The sequence below is a fragment of the Apteryx mantelli genome, chromosome 4 (assembly GCF_036417845.1).
Source record: "Apteryx mantelli isolate bAptMan1 chromosome 4, bAptMan1.hap1, whole genome shotgun sequence".
NCBI lineage: Eukaryota > Metazoa > Chordata > Aves > Apterygiformes > Apterygidae > Apteryx > Apteryx mantelli.
The window spans coordinates 72,877,032-72,899,554 of record NC_089981.1 but is presented as its reverse complement, the minus strand read 5'-3'; the positions used below and the strand labels follow the sequence as shown (position 1 = coordinate 72,899,554).

Genomic DNA, 22,523 nt, shown 5'->3' with positions numbered 1-22,523 from the left:
AAAAAATGTTGTCCAGCAAAGGGGGCATATACAAAGTGTGTCTAAGATTTAAAGCCTGCAGTCTTCCATCTTGCAAGTTTCATGCACTTGCCTGCTTGCTTGCTTAAGTTAATCGTGTGTAACTTTTCACTCAGTCAGGGCCTCAGTTCCTCTGTGACATCTGTAAAATGGGATTATAATGCTTGTCTCTTCCTCAAAGAGGTCAGGTGAGGTTTAATTGTTTAGGGTCAGTTTGAAGCCCATCTTCTGCAGTTGCACACAGCAGTAAGCACAACTAAAAGAGGAGGACTTGGAGGAGATGAACAGCTGGAAGGAAGTAAGAGCTTTGGTTACCGCAGCCCAAGAAGCCAGTCACAGGTCTTCCTTCTCAGAAAACCAATGTCAACACATTGTATCCGAGTAGCACACAGCCAAACAAAACTCATGGGAACAGTGAGTGCCTCCAATAGCACCCACAAACATTTTAATGAAAACAGATTTTAAATATCAGCCCTTGATTTGGGAGGAGGTGCCAAAATGACAGAATTGTATGATTTTCATGGGCAGTATGATACTAGCTTGTGAAGCAAAAGGTCTGAGTTCAAGCTGCTGTTTTGCCTGATTTAAAGCAGAACTTTCATTCCAACCACTTGGAGTGTGCAGTCTGATAACATATTTAGCTGATGGAATGGGTCCCACACTACGGTGGTGCTTGTCTGCCACACTAGACAGTTTAGGCAACTAAACTCACAGAAAGCTAACAATCAAAAAAAAAAAAAAAAAAAAAAAAGACTATTCCTTTATGGGAATAACAAACATTGAATCAGTTCAGCTGTATTATGAAACCATGTCTTGAAGGGACAAGTACTCAAAGTCATGTGTTTCACATAACATAACATAAGAATGCCCAGGAGAGATCAGACCAGATGACATGTACTCAGTAACTTCTCCCCCTCAAGGCCTTAAGCAGATGCCTAGGGAAGAATAAAACCAGGGCAAGCATGTATAATTCCCAATAGTACTCTCATAGCCACCAACTATTTTTAGTTCAGGGAACTCCTGAACTCAGTATGGTTTCAGTGTATTTCCTAATTCTCAGTGGATTTCCCTTCCACATACGTGATCAATGCCCTCTTGAATCCACATCAACTTTCAGCACAGTATTTGGCAATGGGTTCCACACTGTTTGAAGAACCACTTCCCTTTACTTGCTCTGACCCTGGTTCCTACTAACCTGATACTTTCTACTTCTGGTACTGAAAAACCACTTCCTTTACTTGCTTTGATCCTGGTTCCTAACCTGATGCTTTCTACTTCTGGCACTGGAAAAAGCATGAAATTACCCACTTGTGAATGTAAAGACCTTGATCACATTCCCATCAATTGTTGCTTTTTCAGACTGAAGAGCCCTAATTTAGTTGCTCTTTACATGGCACTCATTCCACACACTGATCATCTTTGTTACCATTACCTGAACTTTTTCCAGGTCTACTACATCCTTACTGGAAATGGGGGAACAGAACTGTGCACAATACTCAAGGCACAAATAGGCCATTTCTTGCTAGAAAGCGTATTCCCCAGCGATAGTGACACTTCCCACTGTCATGTGCCTTCACAGTCCTGAGGCCCATCCATAATGCAGTGCCATGTTCAGAGAGTTGATGATTACATCCCCCAAAACACTGGATATAATTTCCTATCAGTAACCTGATAGAGTAGGCTGCACATGCTGCAAAAGGAGAAGGCTAAAATCCTTGCTGAAAGCATTCCACTGCTTTACAGACTAACAGCTATACTGTACAGGACATAATTGGGCCATAATAAATTCTTTTGTCGGGGAGGGAAACCAGCTCCATGAATCCCAACTTTCACTGGCTCTACGGATGATACAACAAAGTGCTACCCCTTTTCTCAAAGACTACCCTGATCTCACATTCCAAATTCTCAATTTTTTACATCATGTGTAGCAAGTAGGGAAATGAGGCAAAATCGGGATAAATGTTTTTAGACATCAGACCTCTTGCTTCCTGAACTGTAATCAGGAGTGTTGACACTGAGATCAATGGCCCAGAGCCCCCTTCCTATCGAAGTCTCCTTATTCCTATCATTCTGCTGGTGCTTGTTTATATATACTTTAAGAACTTTATATTCTGCTGGAAAAATGTAAAAGGGGCATTAGTTACATGAGAATAAAGCCCAGAAGAGTCACATGTGTCAGTCTGGTCCCAAAGAATCAGGAATGCAATCCCTTTAATCTCTGTTCAGCCAAAATAACCAACCCTCTCAGATGTCTGTACATCCCTGTAAAAAAGCTGCCTTGTGACCTTCAAACTGACTTGCCAGAGGTCTATGCATAGAATGTGAAATTACTGAAGTTTGTTTGCAACAGAGTCCCAGGGTCTCAACTTATTACTAAGAATAGTAAATTTGTTTCTTTAATGGAGTAGTATGCTACCCTCCAAATAAGCCAGGACAGAGACAATAGTCTCTGCTGCTACTACAGTAATTACAACTACTAAGGATGGGCTGCTTCAGTTTTCTCAGAAAATTTCAATAGCAAAATTATATCATTTCCAATTCAGTGGCATACAGCATTTATTTACTAAGGGCCAACAGAATGTTAGTAAAAGACTAAGTTCAGGTTAAAGCTTCAGCAGCTGTAAGAGATAAGAAAGCCAAGAAGTGTCCATTTAAGACTTCAAGAGACTTAGAGAAAAATTGAAGATACAAAGATTACAGTCCACAGAAGTGATGCTACTCTCAACTGAGAGATTCAATAGCAATAAAAAATCAAATTGTTGACCTGGAACAGAAACTCAGATAAGGAAATATTGGATTGACGTGATTCTTCAGACTCAAAGACAAGAGAAACTGAGATATTCCTGCCACAGACTATTAGAGAGATGCTGGAGATTAAAAAAAAAGGGGGGAGAGGGGGATTAAAAAAAAAAAGATTCAGACTGGTTGTACAGCACTGACCTCTGTAAAGCGCACACTGGAGTGGCTTGTCCTTTGGAAAGACAAATAAAGTTTACTCCATAGCATAGCTGAAAGTTGTGCCACTGTTTTGTTCCAGCAGGCACATTAGAAGATGCAAAACAATTAAATTTGAATAGTTTCAACATTCACAAATTATATTCTTTCTGGAATTCACTTCCACATGATACCATATCACAAAAAGCACTCCATTTGGCTACAGTGATTTCCACTGTAGAGAAACCTAGATATCACAACTGGTCCATTTTTCTAAAGGCAGTCATTAGTTTGGTATTTCTAATTAAAATTCAAGGTAAGCTTTCAGCAATAACAAAGATAATGTAGTGTGGAGTTCCACTGTATTAAGCATTTTCTGGATATATATTGCAGGAAAACATTAACTAATGATCTCATTTCTGGGTCACCAGGTTGCATTAAACTAAATCAAGAAATAGTTTTTACTAAGTGGTATAATCCAAGCTTCCTATATGCAATTAAGTAGTCAATGGAACATTGAACCAGGAAGTATGTAAGAAAAACATGTTTTTAAAATACCATGTTTTTTATAAAAATGTTTTTGTAATAATTGAAACTACAGAGTCTATGCACAGTGAAACGATTCCTGTATTTTGCAATTTGCTTTAGCAAGCACATATGAAATAGTTTCATCAGATCTCAGACACAAAAGGCATGTGTGCTTCAGTTTTAAATGGGGCTTATTTGTTTCAATGAAAAACCCTCCCATACTTTTTTTCCACTGCACTTTAACTTAACATTTTTCTGACTTTACTTTGCTTTGACCAAAGCTTTATGTACAGATCTATCTCAAATTACTTCCAACAGCTGGACAGTCTCTTCTGTATTCAGATTTTTTTTCCTCTCATAAACACTCATCTTTCAAAGGAGACAAGAAAAGGTACAATTTCCTTGGTGTCATTAAATATGCTGATTGTTTCTATTTAATGTTCCAAATCATTACATCTGATAAAATAGTTTTGCTTATTTTCTTATAATGCAGCTTTTATGTAAGATTGTCATTGCTTTTATCATTTCTTCTTCACTGTCTGTCTGTTCTAAGTCTTAAAAAGACTGAAGCAATGCATGTTCCAGTAATACAATATCAACCTAGAAAATCATGTAGCTACTTACAAAAGAATGTTTTCTGATGATTAATTATTGTTGTGACAAAAGTATCTAGGATGGAAAATTGTGCACATACAGGCTGGATAACATTTTTGTTCGGTGTCTTAACAATCTACATAATGGAGCATATGGGGCCCTAATAAAAGGTTTGATTGTTTTCTGCAAGTTTTTTGTTGTTCATCCTCTCATCAACAGCTACAAAAACATACTTGAATAATAACTGATTGTTACTTGTATACAGCAGCTTTCATCCAAGAATCCTATTTCAAAGCTGGATATACGCTGCTATCTCTTTCTGTGCAGGTTTTAGCCATGCGCAAAGTGAGTTACCTAATACAGAACAAAACAGAAGCAAAGTTTGGAAGCCCCTAAATTGGAGTCTTCCACTCTGATCATCAATCTGCTGCCCTCAGAGCTCCCTCAGAGCTGTGCTTTCAGGATGCACCACCAGGAATTATTTAGTTTTGACTGCACAAAATGTGGCTAAACCTGTCCACTAGGACAGATACAAACACATCCTTATAACTAAACAGGCATTTTAAGTCATGCATGAATGACCTCTAAAAAAGAAAAATTTTCAAAGTCATGAAATCATATCAAAATATTTTCCCAAGCAATGTTTTCAGCAGATTCCCTTTATCTGAGTCTGTACTGGGAATGTGAAAGTCAGTATTATTAGTAGGCACTGAATCAACATAACTACTTGATTAAACTACATTAAAACTGCTAAAACATCTGAAATTTGACACCAATTTCACCTTCAGTTACAAACTTCTACTTGAGGAAAGAAATATTTTTTCTGTCCTATTTTCAGTTGTCTCTAATGAAAGTTACAGTCTCATTGTTACCTTAGTGAAGGCTCGGTAGCACAAACCGCACAGTTCTACCAGGTAGGCCAGAGTAAAGATAGCATTTTGAATTACAAAGCTTAGTAACTTTGAAAATGGCTCCAGAAGACTCTGCAATGAGATGATTTAGGGAAATCAATAACTGATTGCTCAGCAAAACAATAAGCATTCCAGCTCTGAAATGCCTGAATGCAACAGCATCATTATTTTTAGCTCAAAGCTATTTTGCCATGATTTACGCTGTTTCAGTCAAATAGCTGTTCCAGCATTTGTACCCATGCTTATAAGACAAATTAAAAGCAAAATATCAGCAAATAGTTTCATCTTTGACACAGTGCTTATGAGATATCAGAGAATCTGTAGTGTTTATGCAGGAAAATTATGCACTGACATTAATGAAATTGTACTAGTGAGAAGACTGCAGAATCAGACTCATAGGATGTTGATTACTATAGGCTTTTTTGAAGGAGAATATCAAATCTTTAATAAGATATATACTCATATCCACACAGGAATGTAATCCCACTCACATTTTACTGTAACCTAGATTCCAAAGCTCTTATCATTCACCATAGGGTATCGGACTGCACAATTTTATGCTTACACATAATACTTTTGTAGCTAGGTGCTAAGAATACATTTGTAGAATAGCACAAGCTGGCTAAATCTGAGGCAACAGAGTTGTCTTCCTTGGAACTTACCCTGGTAGCACTAGTGGTTGGTATCTTCAACAAGCAAATCATGATTCTTAAACTAGAATCTAAAGAACACTGTGAATACATTTGGAGGCAGAAAAAAAAAAAAAAGAGTTAGTACATTTTTGTGCACATCTCTTGCTTTTAGTGGTGACAGTCATGAATAAGCTACAGGTAAAGTCTGAAAAATAATCCTTGATAACTGATCTTTATTTACTTTCCTTGAACTGGCTTGTTCCAGAAGACACAGTCATATCCCCCTCATCAGTAATACAAGACAGTATGGGCCTTGGGATGAGAATATTTCACTAAAATGCTGGTTTAGGAGTTAACTTTACCCTTGTATGACAGAAATCTCCTAGAAGTACACCCACACTGTAATAAAATGCCTCATTAAAATATATTTATATATGTGTATCTATATAAGTGTGTGTATACTCACACACACACGTATATGTATATATGTGTGTGCGTGTGTGTGTGTGTGTGTATATATATATATATGTGTGTGTGCGCATGTGTGTGTGTATATATATATGAGTGGATTAACAGGAGGTACAGGCCATCTACCTTGTGTTACACTTTTGTGCTTGTCCTGGGCTATGACATTTTACCCCACCCCATGGTAGGGCTGCAACTCAGAACCCCTGAAACCAGAATGTGCCCTGGCAATAGCTGTTCCAGAGGCCATTCTAAAGATGTTCCTTATAGTGTAATTGATTTTTCAGGTGAGATATTAAAGCTTCATGCTCCAATATCTCTTCTGTGTAAATCAGACAGTTTACAGCAGAACAGGACTTTTCAAGGTCCATCCACTGTCCTGCCTCTTTCCTGCTGCAAACAGGGGAAAAAACAGCAAAAGAGTCATTTATGACCCTAGAGGAAGGAACAGGAGATGGAAAATCCCCCTCTGCTTAGTTCAGGAGCAAGCAATTGTTCTACTTGTATCATTAATGATACCTCCCATAAATAAAAGGGAAGTCATAGTAAACACCCCATCTGAATGCTCCATAAATGGCAGATATGCAGTTGGAACCATTATGATCCAATTCACTGATCTAATTTTTACTTTAAATTATTCAAGATTCAACAAATTTGGGGTGGCTAGTAACCAAATGGAATGATTATTCCATTTGGCTTAGTTAAGTGCTGCAGGGTGGTGCCTCAATTCACTAACAGCTAAGGAGTTTTCAAAGTTTTGCCATAGAATCTTAAACGATTCATACAGTTTGCTGGTGACACCCAAATTAAAACAAAGTTATAAATCACATAAAATTAGATTTTGTATCCCTCAGCTCATCCTAGGCAACAATGCTTTCCACAGAATAAGTTATTATTGGGCTCACTCATGCTGTGGGAAATTAAGCCAGAATAAAGGCATCAGAATCCAGTGTTTACCGGAAAGACTCAGAAAATTTTTTACTGTGTTTACTAAAAAGAGATATGGAAACGTTTGCACCAGGAGACAAAACCTCTCGGCATGTTCTCTGAGCAATCAGAACTCAGAGCCCAAAACTTCTGGGTTCAGTTTCTACAACTATATCCTGATTACAGCCAGAACTATAACCTAGTCAGTCAAACAGGCTAGGCTCGATTCCCATTAATCTGAGTCCTCTCTGCCTGTATGACTATTGTGTACTTTCAGCAAATTAAGGTTCTTCTTGCAGGTTTTATTTTGCTTTAATAGTTGAAACAAAATGGATTTTTATTGTCAAAGTGCAGATTCTCTCAAATGCAATGTTATAATCTGATAAAGGCAGGGCATGGAAAGGGTGGAAGCAAAAAACCAACAAGGAGGGAAAAAGTTCTCTCTGGTCAGAGTTGTTATTGTTACCTGTGAAAAATATTATTAAAGGGATGGATCAGGCATACAGTAAATCTGATCCTCTGGAAACATCAGTTGAATCACTATAAGATGTTCATAGAAAATCAGAGCCAGGGTGCAGGTTGCTATCTGCAGCTTTCGCACTGCCTATGTACGCCTTGACCAATGCCAGCACTGTTCCTGTCTCCCATGTTCTGGTCATCACATACAAACTACCTTTACGAACATAGAATAAACTGCATTCCACACGTCATACCTTAAGTGGCAAAACACAAGGGAGTTTGGTAAGAAAGGTCTGAAACTGATTACTAATCGTGGTCCACAGGTTGCTAGGCGAATCCATTGGCAAGGCTTCCATAAAGGTAGCAATGTTTTCCAAACACCGTAGCATTGCACCCCCTGCTGGTAAGTTCTTTTTGTTATTTAAACCCTGAGAAAGAAAATGGTAAGTATAAACAAATGTAAACATGTAGACATAGCCACCTAAACAATATTTGAAAATGCTGAGGTTAATTAGCTCAGACCAAATACTATTTACCTCTTCTAAAACACTAATGATAAAATGTTGTGCAGGGAATTTGAACTATATATGTGACAGTTAAGTCTAGTTCAATTCCTAAAGTATTGACCAAAAGATCTCCACGCCAAAAGCTTAAGATGCTAAACTTTGAGCTAAAATGTTATAAGCAGGGTCCTAACTCATATCCTAGTTAGATTGGCATGGGAGTGAAAATAAAGCAGGACTTGTAAAAGTCACCAGTGGATTTTCCGTATTTTCCCTGGGCCAGTTTTAAAACAATATATATTCACTAATGTTCGGTAGATAATGTGTGCTGTTTTGGCTTGTATACTAGGGATAGGCCTGGAAAAACATAATCAGTTCTAAAGTGCTGTCAAAATCCTGTTTGCATGAAGCAACCTCCACATTCTTGGAAGAACAGAAGGATATGTGCAGGTGACTAGTACTAGTGGAAAGATAAAGGTTACAGTAAAAACAAAGCAAGTGCACAGAAGGGAGCCAGGGAAAGGCAGACGCTAGGCCTTCAGATTGCTTGGAAAAACTGCCATCAGATACAGTGGAGACAGGGAACTGAGAGGCAAGAGCAGAAAAATTTCTGAAAGACATAAACAGTGCCGGGGAAAAGGGTAGCCTACACTACCAATGTGTGGAAGTGCCCCTGGCCTGGACTGAGAACAAAAGCTGTCAGTGAGAGCAAAATGCAAAAGGCAAATGGTGAGGATACAACAACCTGGTCCTACTTCTAGAGACAATATACCAAAAATTCACATTGCTTTTGGTGGTGCAAGTTAGAGCTCTTACTGCATGAGGAGAACTGAATCGATACACCTGGTAGTGCTAATAAAACTAGCAACATTAGAGCTGACTGCCAACATACCTCTAGTAGCTGGCTCAGAGCAGCAATGGAACTCAGCTCACTGAAGTCCATGAGAGAGGTGGCCAAGGTCCGTAAAAAACTTCCATCTGAAATTGGAATGACATCTTTGTGCTGGGTTTCCATATGGGGATGACTGAAGCGGTCAGAAATGCATTCAGGTACTGCACGTTACCTTTAATATTGCTCTGGAAGAGCTGGGGGAAGATGCCATTGGGGGCCAACTGATGGAACACACAGCGGAGGAACTGCTTGGCCACACCTGCAGCATTTCCAGGAATCATCATGCTGAAAGAAAGGGAAGGAGAAGGAAGAGAGAAATTGTCTTGCAGGTTAAATACATTTCTCAAAGCTGAATACATGGAGAAAATAAAGAATTATTTTTGATTCTTTTATTCATTCTTTTTAATTATAAAGATGTTCAGTTATTACTACGACATAGTCATAAAATCAGCACACTGAAGTGTTGGGGGATTTTGGCTGGGGGGGGGGGAAAATCAGGACAGTTCTGTTTATGACTTCGACTCAACTATTCAGAGCTAAAAAAGTTAAGTACATATACCTGAAGTGCTTAAGTCTAAATAAATAATTGCATTTTCCCTGACTCTCCACATCTTTTTGCCTGTGAGTTGTCAGGGTTTGAACTCTAATCCCCGCTCTCACCCTGTTGGCTGCAGTGATACCAAATGAGATTCTTGGCTTTATGGTAAAACATACAAACAACATATACATTATAATATTAATTTGCCTCTCACATCTTCTTTCAAGAGATGAAGTGCTTCTTAATCATTCATAAATGAAATGGTTTCATTTAAAAAGCTAAAGTGCTATCTATTTATTCATAAATTGCTTTTTTTTTTTTTTTTTTTTTTTTTTTTACACACCACCTCTCACAATGAACTGATCCTGTTCTGTGTGTTCTGTGTCTGATTGACATGAGACATCACCAGGGTGGGTCTTCCACGTTCAAGGATGATTCACCTCATAAAATGTATGGAGATGGTGAATCAAGACAAATACTGAGCATTGAACAAGCTAGAAAGACCTACAGTGAAATTGTGGAAGCCAGAAGGCATCCTTGAATTACATATCAATCTCAGTTTTTCCAGGTTCAGTCTATATGGATTTGAGTTCCTGCTCATCTTCAGAATACAAGAGATATCTGAACCACGTGAAAAAGGACAGGGTTTTCTCTGATTTACAAATCTAAAAGAAAACTTTGCTAGGGTTCAATTTGCTTGATTTTGGAGACAGGGAGGATGACACTTTAGATCAATTGCTTGATATCAGCCAAGGTATCCTTTGTTACCATACCTTTCTGCTTGATTAGAAAAACTGGTACTTGATGCCAACCTGGAATAAAAAAAAAAGTAAGTGAAGCTCACATGCTTTTTTCTATTTCATTTTAAAGTAAGCCGATAAAATTACCAATATTTTTAATAATAAACAGAAGTTTTAGAGAATATTTTGAATGTCACCAGAAAGATCTTTTGAAGGGCTCTTAACTTCATTCAAATCTTGTTTGTACGGCATATAAACTTCATACAGTCTTTCAACATCACAAACATTTGCCAGCTCCAAAGACAATTCTACTTGCCTCCCTGAACCAGCATGATGATAACGAAGTAAAGCTATTGTCTCACATGCACATCAAGGATAATTATTAACCTTGAGGGATTTGGAGAATAAAAACTGCCAGAAGCTGCCCACTGACTGAATTGTTTCTGATTAACACAGCAACATAGACTGGGCTAAAATTCTCCCACTTGGCAGTCTGAAGTGAGGCTTCTAATTCCAGATTTTGGCACCTAAATAAGTGGCCTAATTTCAGAAACACTAAGTACCTAAGAGCTCTTACAAAGTCAGATGAGAAATACTGGGTTCTCAACACTCTCAAAAATCAGGTCATTTATTTTAGTATCTAAAATGCAGTCTTCAAAGCCCATTTTAAGGGCATCCAATTAAAAAATACCAAACAGTCTGAAAGTAAAATCATGCATTTCAATATCCAGGAGATGTAAACGAATAGAGTCAGGTTTATAATACCAAAACAACACATATTTAATACCAAATGTCACTAAAAAGGCAATTATAAATATGTAAGTTGAAAGTATCTTTTACATACAAAATACCATCCAATTTTTACTTTCATCTGCTGCACATCAGGATTTCAGCTGGTATAAGTTCATATGTCTGAACTGAAAGTTCAGAGAGCTGGGCTAATTTACATCAGCTGATGATCTGGCCTTCATGTATATCTTTGGTTCACAATTTCTTTAGGTTGGATTTAGCTGTTGCTTAATCCCCTGTCAACCTGAGTTCTGGAGACGGGTTCCTCTCCAGCCACCTCTACAAAATCCAGCAAGGATCCTAAAGCACTTCAGTCAAGTGCATCAGTGTAAACCAAAATATATGGTGATTTCCATTAACATGCATGACAAGCTGGGGACATACCATCCATTCAACAGAGCCATAACCTCAGGTTGGAGGGCGCAGAGGGTTGAAAATGATATTCCCTTTAGTCGTACCAGCATAAATCAGAAAAACTCACGGAAGTACCTCACTCCATCGCTGTTAGGTGGAGTCCATGCTAAAATATGATACATTAATTCTGCTGTGCAAAGCCAATTCTGTGTGGAAATAGCTCTGAAGACACCTTCAAGCAACACAGCACTAATTCTAGAATAACTGTAGCGTCTGCTTACCTTAAAGCACATGAGTATTTCTACAGAATTCAGTGGGACTAACACATGCTTAATGGACATTACTTTTATTGTCAAAAATCTACCGCAGCATTCTAATACAGCATAAAAAAATCCTTCTAAAAGAACGTCAAAGCCCTAGGCAAAGTTTCTTCTCTCTTTTTAAATACAGTAATGCAAGGTTGTTGGGTTTTTTTAAACAGAAAAAAAAAATTTTGGATTCTAACTTTGGAGAAACCTCACAAAACATGACATACACTAAACACTTGGGAAGATCTGAAGCATTTTGAAATGAACAGCTTGTATGTATTTACCAATACTAATCTAAATATTTTGTTGCAGAAAAGCCATGAACCCCCATCACTACCTCCACTTTGCAGATGGCAAATGGATGTGTTCAAAGTTGTGCAAGTTAAGAACAGAAGTTAACATTTTCAAAGTTCCTCACTAGCTCAGGAGTCTAAGTTCCATTTTCAAATAGGGTGTTCATGCTCAGAAACTTAAATCTCATTGGAAATCAATGAAATGCCAGAATCAAAAAGCCAAAAATCTAGATTCAGAAACCTGAGCATAAAGGTGCATGCAATTTTTTTTTTTTTTTTTAATGTTACCTCTTCTGAAAATCCAAGTAGATGCCTATTTGCACCTCTGGGTACCCAAATAACTTTTGAAAATCTTTCTGTATATCATTTAGGCATTTTGAAAGACCTTGGATTTCCTAACTCCTTGTTCCCTCTTTTAAACACATCAGTAGTATTTCCTTTTTTAAGGATAAAAATGCAAGAAATCTAATACATTCTCAGCACAACAGGCAACACTTTTGCCGTCAGATAGGTATCTGGAGGTACTGCTACGGCACTGCTTGAGGAAAGACAGATGCTTAGGTTATACACATGAGGCTCCCCAGTGCCTTCCTACCTATATTTGCTACTGAGATGAACTACCTTATTTTGCATATATTCAAAGCAATTCCTCTGTGGAGAGTCTATTACTGGAATTGGAATTATTCAGAAATGACAGACAGTAGGAATGACACAGGACATTTAGCAGTCTGCAATACCCCATGTTGTTTGCCATCTGCTACTCTAAAAGAATCGGCTGTCTTGTTCCAAAGATGCAGCATTTCTTCCTCAAAGCACAGGAAAGGGTAGCCCACTCCTCCCTTGTCCTTTGATAATTTATCTTACAATGATTTACTCTGTGGTTTCTTAATGATCCTTAGTAGTGCTGTATTTACAAGAATCACATACAACGGACAGCATCTGTGTAGATTACAAATTTGCCTCCTTTAGAATTCATTAGCAGTGACAGCAGGGAATCGCAGCCTTGGAATTAATGGAAACGGAGGACTCGAATAGCCACTGTGTTCAAGTGGAACTGGGAGGCAATAGAGAGGCAGGGCTGCAGGGAGCATGCAGTAGTCATTGTGAAGTGATTTGAACTTCAGTTGCCTTACCCCAGTGAAAAGAACACAGGAAAAGGAGCTGTGCGCCATCACCACACTCTGTGCTGCTCAGGATTTTCTCCAAAAACACTCCCAATGCATTTCTTCCCACCTCTAAGGCAGGAAGTTGTGAAGGAGGCTGAGGCAGCAAGGACAGGAAATGCAATACTAATTCAATTACCGCATGCATATTGGGTAAAAGTCACATCACAAAATAACACAAAGAGCAAACATTTAGATATTATCAATGACTGTCTCGTACAGCAGCTGGTTAGGAAGCCCTGAAGAGGAGATGCAACCCTTTAGTCTTAATTAGCATGCAAGATATGGTTGAAGAGCCTTAAGGGCTTCAGGTATGTTAGTGAACATAATACACCTAAGAGTCAATAATCCTCCAGGAGCAACAAAAGTCATAAAAGCTGACCATATTTATACTTAACTTCTAAAAGGGGAACTACATACAAGTGAGAAAATTCATCAAAGAAGCTAGAAGGACAGCCAAGAGAATTAAGTCCTTACAGGGAGCACAGAAGCTATTTAAGAACACTACATTGGAAGCACAAGGCCAAGGCATACCAACTATTAAGAAAGGCTTCAAGAGAGCAGAAGAAAGAAAGAGTGAGGGAGCTTATTAGAAACAAGAAAGTATCTTTCAAAAAGCTGAAGTAATGTCCCAAGTAAAGAACGCAGAAAAGAGCATGAACTCTGACAAATTCAGTGTAAAAACACAAGAAGGCAGGCCAAAAAAGATAGTTTGAGCAGCAACTAGCAAAAGGAAAACTAATCGTAAACCTTTCTTGAAATAAAACAGGATCAAGAAGCACACCAGAGAGTACGTTGCATCAGTTGTTGTTCAGGTTACAAACAGAGCACTCAAGGAAGATAAGGCCACTGCAGAAAAACCTAAATGAATTCTTTACACCACCACTCACAGTGGAACAAAATGGGGAGATTCCTGAATGTGAACCGTCCTTTGGAGGGCAGGGAGGGAGCACATCAAACGAGCGGTCCAAAATTGAAGTGACAGTGGAAGAAGTTACATAATAAATTGATAAAATGACCAGTAACAAATAAGCAGGACTAGATGCTATTAACAAAGAGTTCTAAAAGAACTCAGGGAATAAACACCTGCATTATTTCATTCACTGAGTGAGAGATATATAATCCCTCACTAAAAGCCACCTTGGTACCTGAGACCTAGAGTGCAACACCAAATTGTTAAAATATTCTACAGTACCTGAAGGGAACTGCAAGTCTGTAAGCCGCATAACTCTACCAGGCAAAAATTATTATTCACCTCAGGAAGATCAGCCTAGCTTTTGCAAAGGGAAATGCTACATTACAAGCCCACTGGAGTTTCTTTAGTGGATCAACATGCACGTCAAAAAGGGTAGCTCAGCTAATTTAGATTTCCAATGGCTTTCAAATTCCTTCACCAAAGACCCTTAAGCAAATTAAGCAGCCATGACAGAAGAAGGAATTTCTTTGCATAGAAAAATAACTGTGAAAACACAGGAAAAAGAAAGGAGGAGTGAAAAGTCAGTTTTCACAGTGGAGGGATGTCATCAGGGGATTTCTGCACACATCTGTGCTAGAACCTGTGCCATTCAACTTATTAATAGATGCCCTGAAAAAGACAGTGAGCAATGAAGTGGGGAACATTGCAAGGTAGGACTCTGCTTATAGACTAAGCTGCTTCTTTGTTTTGAGTTGTTGTTCGACTGCACCATACTGATCAAGAAAAAGATACTGCCATGCTTCAATAGTAAGTCTTACTGCATAGTGACACATAATGTTCTAAAATGCTCTTTTCATTCATATCAAAATATCTCAACTCTAAATTAGGTCTTCTTTGTGAGCAGTCTGGTAAGCCACCAGAGTATTTCAGAGACAGTACTGGAGGTGAGACTACAATGAATGCAAATATACTGAAGCTGAATTCAGTTTCCAAAAGCAGAAGAACTGTATCAGCAAAGGTTTCCTTTCCTTTGTACAGGCAAAGCACTTAAGTATCCAGCTTATAATGAAGTTTATATAAACCCAATTCTGGGCACAAAAGTCTTTCAGTTACATAAGACAGAGGAAAGACCTGAAGTTACCTTCCAACAGATTGCATGATGTCCAACAGTAAAGGTGCGGCCAAGTCTGGACTAAGGTGAATGAACGTTGAGAGCACAACTATGGCCAGGCCTAGTGTTTCTTCATCATATTCTTCAAGGATAGCCCCACAGTCATGGCACCTGCAAAAACAGTTTTAAAAACAGGTACTAATAAATTTAAATCCAAGTATTACTATATATACACACATGTATATATATCATTATGTTTTTTAAAAGTATTGTTATTTAGTATATTCTATTCAAAATTAATTTAGAAAAGTAATGTAGTTGTGATCTTTCTATTGTCAAAAACATAGTCCATGCTTTCAAACACTATTATAGAAAACTTTTCACTAGCTGCACTTGCTGTTTCTACACTGATAAATAAAAGAGGACCACAGATCAGTCCTAAGTACTGGGCCCCTCATTAGTAATTGCTAGTTAATTCCCTGGCTCTGTACTGGACTGCTTCAGTTTGCATTACCTAAGAGAAATCTACTACAGTGAGGACTAGCCCTCAGTAATGTGAACACCAGCTGGTATGTGCCACTAGGCCTTAGGTGAGGAATCAGTCCCTGACCCCCTTCTATTCAGCAGTACAGACATAGACAACGTCAGTCAGATGATCTTTGATGGAGCAATTTCACATTGTCCTTCCTGTCAATCATGAATTATGAAAAAAAATTATACAATTATACAGTTATACAATCTGATTGGCCCCTATAGCAGTTATAGCTATTAAGGAGGAAACCAAGGACTTCTCAGGGGCACAGAACCCTAGAGTTCAGAGAAGTCTACTTTGGGAGGACAGATTTGCTGCTGAGTCACTTATCCCTCCTGAAATGCTATGGGACAACTGATGAAGTTCTGAAATAGCTCTTTAATGTCTATTCATAAGGGGGATGTCAGGAGAGATGAGACAGGCTTTCACAACCATATGAAAAAGGCAAACCAGTGTGGGAAACTGGTTTATCTCAGCCCCGTAGGAAAGCTTGCTTAATTTGGTCAATCAGTTGCTAATGACTCCAATAGATTGTGATATTTTAACTTAATGGAATTGTACAGGCAATTTTCCTGCCTTCATTACAGAAGAGGAAGAAAAGATGCCAACAAAGTCATGGAAGTCGAGATTGGCTGGTCTGCAGGTTGATAAGTGGAGCAAGAGCTTTGGGTAAATGGCCAAAGAAAACGCCAAAGATAAGCCTGCCTTTGGGATGGTTCACTTTGTCACACAATAAAGTCCAGCTCCAGCCACAACCTACACAATGGCCCTCTTTTTCACCAGTGATCATCTTGCAACATCTGCCTGCTGGACTGAGCACAGGACCACAAGCAAGAGCTTTCAGTTTCTCTTCCCAGTTTTTGACCAAATCAATACATGGCTCTCTGCCAACTATTTTACCTCTCCATTAAATGAGTACACTTATGTTTAACACTTACTTCAATGGCATTTTAACCAAACAATTAATGTTTGTAAAAGCTTTTGAGATCAGTGAGGCAGAAAAGCATTATAAATGCTATGTTGTTAACAGTCAGAAGTGTTGACGTGTAGTCATGCCTTTCTATTTCATTGGAAAGCCCATAAGAAGTCAAAAAAGACCTTTTTTTTTATTTTAAAGAAAAAATAGTTTCCAATGGATCACATGGAGCCGTTGGTTTAAAATAGGGAACAGTATTTCACCCATTTACACAAACAGCTTAAAAAAGAAAACAAAACAACAAAAAAAACACCCCACCTTCTGTCACCCAAATGCCATTAGGTAGGCCACATACATTTTGCAGTTCTTACAGCATAATTGCCCAGTTTCAAAGGAAGGATGGAAAGTGCCTCCCTCAGCCCATGCACAGACAATAGCCTCATCATCATTTTGCCTATGCAGGCTCACACATGTCCTGTTGAATTAAAAGCACATTTTGCTAGCAATATTTAGAAAACTTTTACCTTATGTTAAAAAAAAAAAAAGGCACAGAAATCAATAACAGAATAATAGAATGGACCTTATATTTCCATAAAGTATATCTATGCTTTATTTTTACTTATTATTTTGAAGTTCAACTAGTTCTTTGAAACCAACAGAAAAGCACTTACTTGTCAGTCATCACAGTGGGCTGATCATCAGCAAATTCTTCTGGTGCAGGTACAAACATACTGACTATACTGGGTGCTGAAAGCAAGCTGGATTTTGTGGCCCCTTGAGGCAATTGGTAAGAAAAAGAAAAAAAAAGTTAAAAAGAAGCCTAAACTGCATTGGCCTGAGGAGCAGATGCCTAAATAAGAGCCATAACGGCTTTACACTGCACAGAAATAAGAAATACGCTTGCCTGCAAAAATCTGTGGCACATTCCTTGCTTCTGCCAGACTACTCCAATTATCTATAACCAACTATTAAAAAAAAAAAATCTTTAAAAAATTCTTAAAAAGAAAAGATAATAACAAAAATTCCACGAAGGCTGATGCAATTGTATCTACTCATTTTCAGGGAGGGAGGATGATTCTACAGTTAGTATGAGACTGGACACCAGGAAATTTGCGATCTTCCCCAGCCTCTAGGGAATTGCCTTCCCACAATTGTCGGTGACATGAAGAAGGAAGTCAGTTCACACATCTCGCCACATGGTCACCAGCCTATTCATACCATCCCTAACAAAGGCATGGGAGAGAAATCAGGAAAGGGTTGTTGGAAAAAATAATTCATTAGGACTTGAAAAATATTTCAAGAGCATTGGAAAGCTGATGATTAGAAACGCTTTCCATTGCAAGCCTTCACAAGCAACTTGCTTCTACAAAGTTGCCTTTTTCACCCAGTGGCCTAGCCACTGCGAGCATGCTGACAGCTGGTGTCCCTTTGTCCTCGGCACCTTTTGTGTGCCTAATTTCCAACAGAGGGAATTAAATTCTTGTTTTAATATGAAAAGTTGTGTATAATGGAAGTTTCAAACTCTTGGCTTATCTAAACTCTGCTTTCCAGAATTATACCAATACAGTGCAGTCTGATAGTCTAGCATATCTCTCCAGTACCACGTTTTTCCTTCTTAAACCCTTTGCTTTCATTAAACGGACAACCAAAATTGCAGAAAAAAACAATATAGAAGAGGTATCTCTCTAGCTCTTCTGGTTGCAAATAAAACCTCAAAAACATGAATCAGATGCAACAAATTCATTGACAAGCCTTCAGAAGGTTGTACATCTCAGTAGCTTTGATCCAAGCCATGCCATTCATCTAAGGTGCCTTGTGATGATCATTTAAATTAAAATCATCTAAATATTGTTAGTGACCTGGAGGATGAAACTGCTAAGACAGAAAAAGGGATTCAGCTCTTAAGACAGAGTAATGTCTCATTTTGTTGCCATGTGTAGCTGAAACAATAGAAGCAGCATCACTCCTTTTCCCATACAATTCAGCTCCACTACAATTCAGGAAGCTAATTAGGAGAGATCATCATTATGTGTATTAGCTGCCTCAAGGGGCATCTCATTTTGGAGACCCGCCTATGAAAAGCTCATTTTGTAAAGCATGTTTTAGAAGAGTTCACTGCTCTTTTAATCCCAATTCAACCTCAGCTGACAATCTGTTATCAACCTTCTTGCCAGTTCCTTCTATCTGCAGATTCACATTTAATGTTAACATTAGCCTGTACTGACAATATTTAATTACGGAAACTGGAGGTAGCTTCCCCATCTAGGCTAGGTTCAGATAAAATTTCTGATGAGATAGTCCCAGCTACTGCAGGAAAAGCAAATTTAATATCATCTCTCAAGCAAAGTGGGAAGCTCCCACAATATCTGAATTCAAAACATGTGGAGTATTGAGGGCTGATTTCATGAAAAGACAGTTTTAAGCAATCATTTTACTAAGTATGGAAGTATGTACAGGGTTCAGTACTTCCTGTCTCCTGAGATTCTGCAGGATATGAACAGACACTCCAGGAAGTCCAGAATACTCTTCAGTAATGTAGGACACCATCCGGAACACAAGGAATAAGAGTAGATTTGCACATATTTCTAGCCAGTCTTTTCCTCACGACTGAATAAAGGTTCCTCTATCATGAATTTGGAAGTTTTACTGTTGTCTTCCCTAGATGCAAGTGCTATTGCAGCATGCAAATGCTAAAAGCTGCTATAATGCAGGCTACAGTGTTGGAATAAGACTTACTTATAACAAAAACGTCCTTCCCCCACGCACTGAACAGGAGGAGAAACATGATCCAGGTGAAAAAGGTAAGTTGCTGCTCCATTGCAAGGATGCAAGAAAGGCTGTATATTTTTGGCTCTGAAGGAGGAAAGCTCATAAAGCTAAGAAATGAGATTCAACCACTGTCTGTGTATGGCATCTTTTACTTCCAAGCTGCCACTTCAAGTCCAGCCAAAGTAGGTATTAGCAGAAAGTCAGTACCTCTTACCAGTTGCCTCCAAGAAATGTCTTATCTGATAATTGCCAATAATATGTTCTGCAAGACAGTTGAGGACTTTAGTACAACTAAACGGAGCAGAATAATCACCTCCATTTAATACTAACCAAAAAACTTTCTTTGCAGTCTTAGCAGAGAGATCAGGTCAAATGAACACTGAACTAACCTCTGATTCTTAGTGGGGGTCCCTCCAGGTCAGGGTTTAGGCAAACAGGGACATTGCAGAGCCGCTTCCCATGCTGTATCTGCTCTGTGAATAAATACAGAACTTCAGCCTCCAGCACTATAAATCCAGCATCTGTTACCTGCACCACAAGTCTTAAACAATGAAAACAACAAAAACAAACACAACAGTTAGGAGGAAAAAAAAAGACTTTAAGCACAGAAGGTGCAAAAGAAAATGAGAGGAAGAGAAAGACGGAAGAAGTCCATGAAGCAAAAAGGATGCAGATTAAGTAAAATCAAAAAAGGCATTTTAGAAAAGTAAGTGACATTAAATAAGAAAGAGAGTGCTAACTGTAAAGATTTAGCAAGAAAGGGAATATGTGAAGAGTCACAAAAAGAGTTAAGATAATGTTTAGAAATACCAAGACACTAGAAGTTCATGGACAGTTTGTGCTGACAGAAACTAGACACGCAATGATTTTAATTTACAGAGAACAAGCTTGGGAAAGACTGGTTTGAAATAAGAAATGAAAAAGAGGAATGATGCCTACTGTAACCTACTACGGTTAAAAATATACTACTACGGTTAAAAATATAAAGCATACATGAAGTGACATATTCCCATATGCTTGCATAGTATAAGATTATTTCATAGCTGTTATACATGAGAAGCAGCCATTTGAGAATTAGTCCCAAAACTTGGTGTGACATTGAGATGACAAGTAGTCACACAGCATTTATCCTGAAAAAAACTGTTTTAACTGTCCAAATAATAATTTTGTTTTAAAGCTAATGGTTGAAAGAGAGACTGAGGTATGCAAAGCTTTCTAGAATAGGACATTTCACTTAGTGTCTCTATGCTTGGAGGACTGTAGATGGAATGAACATTGGTGGGAAGAGTCATAGATGTTGTGAAGAAAGCGGATGGGCATGGAACAAGATTAGTAAGATAGGATTCCTCAATGGTTTGAGTACTGACTTGTCCCTCTGGAAGACAGGCCAACTGTTTCTCATAGAATGAAAGTATTAAGTTATTCGTCTCTAAAACTCTGTCTGAGAAACTAGATGATGCCAACTAAGTCCTTTCAATAAATAAACTTACCTGCTGATAGGACAAAAAAAATTAGTTGCTATCACTGACAAATTCTGACCTTGATGAATTAAGGATCTCATGCTGAGCATGCTAGTTGGAAACTAGGGTAAAAGGGGATAATCCTAAACTATATACCATAATTTAGGCCACGCCTCACTTACAAGACTGAGTCTGATTGAGACTTGAGACTGAAGACTCAATTAAGCAAAATTTTTTAGCTCAACTGTCCACAAGTGGTAGTGAGACATTCATTCAACAACATGCTAAGTGCCACATATTGTTTTAAATGTTCCTTTCTCTGGGTGCATCCAGACCTGCTGATGACTTCCTAAGAAGCACAGTTCTGTAATGTGATTAATATCAAGATGGGCAATGAAACATCTAGTATCTATGTCAAACCAGCCTAAATTAATTGTTTAGTGACATCTGCCATGAAGAAAATCTTCTATTGAAGAAAAAAATAAAATAAAACACTTCACATGGTTCATAGGGAAATTATGTGCCTAATTCAGTTTTCATTGTCTGCTTTGCATTAATCTTAAAGCAGGAAAAAACAGGTCAATTACTGAATAGAAACTTCAGGCTTTCAGCATGAACTGGCAGAAACTTCTCTAAAGGGAAACTGGCTGATATAAGGTGCAAATGTTTAGTGTACCAGCACCATTGTAAATGCATACGCAAATAAATGATTCCATGCACCAGGGATGAAATCCTATATCTAATAAAGTCAATAGTGACACTTCCATTTCATTCTATGAGGTCAGGAATTCATCCAAATAATGTACAAAATAGTGGGGAGCACTGTACCAAAGGGGCTATATCCCAATTTTTGAACTATACCAATTTATACCAGCTGAGAATCTGGCATCCACTATACAATTCCACTTTAGACCTGAGCTTGATTACTTCTCTCCAATGGCAGAACAGAAATACTCACTTTTTTATTATTGATTGATACAAAGAATAATTGTTTTAAGGGAATAGAAATAAAGAACAGAGAAATGCAGCTCACCAGTATCCCAAGTGCTGATATTGTGGGGAGCACTAGACTGGTGTTCCAGCTGTCTCTTCATTAGCTGGTTCATTGTCAGAGCTCCCAAAGAGCCTCTTTTCATTTGTCTGAACTGAGCTGCAAGTCAGAAATGCAAGAGTTCAAGGGCTCAGACAACATGTAAAACTACTCTTATTTCCTGATCTTACCAATCAGAAAGAGAGAAATACTGACAGGACATGAATTGCTTGCTATGAAGGATCTTGCTCAAGGCAACATGCACTTCTCACACAACTACATGGGGTGAAATGCTGGCCCCAGTTATATATGTCATAAAGGACTTGGATCCAGGATTTCACCCACTGTGCCAATTGTTAGTGCCTTTTCGTCACCACGTCATGAAAGCTCTTCAAAACACTAGATATCTGTGAGGTATAAGACACCACCACAAAGCTCCCATGCTGACAGGTGATAAATATGTACTTGAATCTCTCACTTGCATGCAATGTGCTGAGTAAGGAAGCTCAATCTCCACCCAGTAAAGTATGGGAGAGTACTCTATCCTTGCTCACTGGAGAAAAAACATTCACTGACTGCAAACCATCAGCACGTTTCATGGATAAGGCAATCTGAACAGGCCTCCTGAATACCCACCACTCAGGCATAACACTGCACATTCTTCTGAAGAATGAGGCCAGCACACCTTTGCAGATAGGTCCCCACCTTTATAATTTCCCTTGTTCTACCTTTTCTTCTCAT

The 22,523-nt window shown here is 38.4% G+C and overlaps 1 protein-coding gene across 1 annotated transcript in view; it reads right to left on the bottom strand.

Moving 5' to 3' along the window:
* The window catches only part of UNC79 (unc-79 homolog, NALCN channel complex subunit), a 113,378-nt gene that overhangs the window by 25,076 nt on the left and 65,779 nt on the right, over positions 1–22,523 (bottom strand). Inside the window, exons 34-43 of the mRNA XM_067296968.1 lie at positions 21,786–21,902; positions 19,682–19,765; positions 17,195–17,297; positions 15,106–15,246; positions 10,175–10,213; positions 9,036–9,148; positions 8,864–8,949; positions 7,723–7,896; positions 5,648–5,716; positions 4,947–5,057 (exon numbers count right to left, since the gene is read on the bottom strand). Coding sequence (XP_067153069.1) covers positions 4,947–5,057; positions 5,648–5,716; positions 7,723–7,896; positions 8,864–8,949; positions 9,036–9,148; positions 10,175–10,213; positions 15,106–15,246; positions 17,195–17,297; positions 19,682–19,765; positions 21,786–21,902 — 1,037 coding nt within the window. The remainder of the gene's footprint in view (positions 1–4,946; positions 5,058–5,647; positions 5,717–7,722; positions 7,897–8,863; positions 8,950–9,035; positions 9,149–10,174; positions 10,214–15,105; positions 15,247–17,194; positions 17,298–19,681; positions 19,766–21,785; positions 21,903–22,523) is intronic.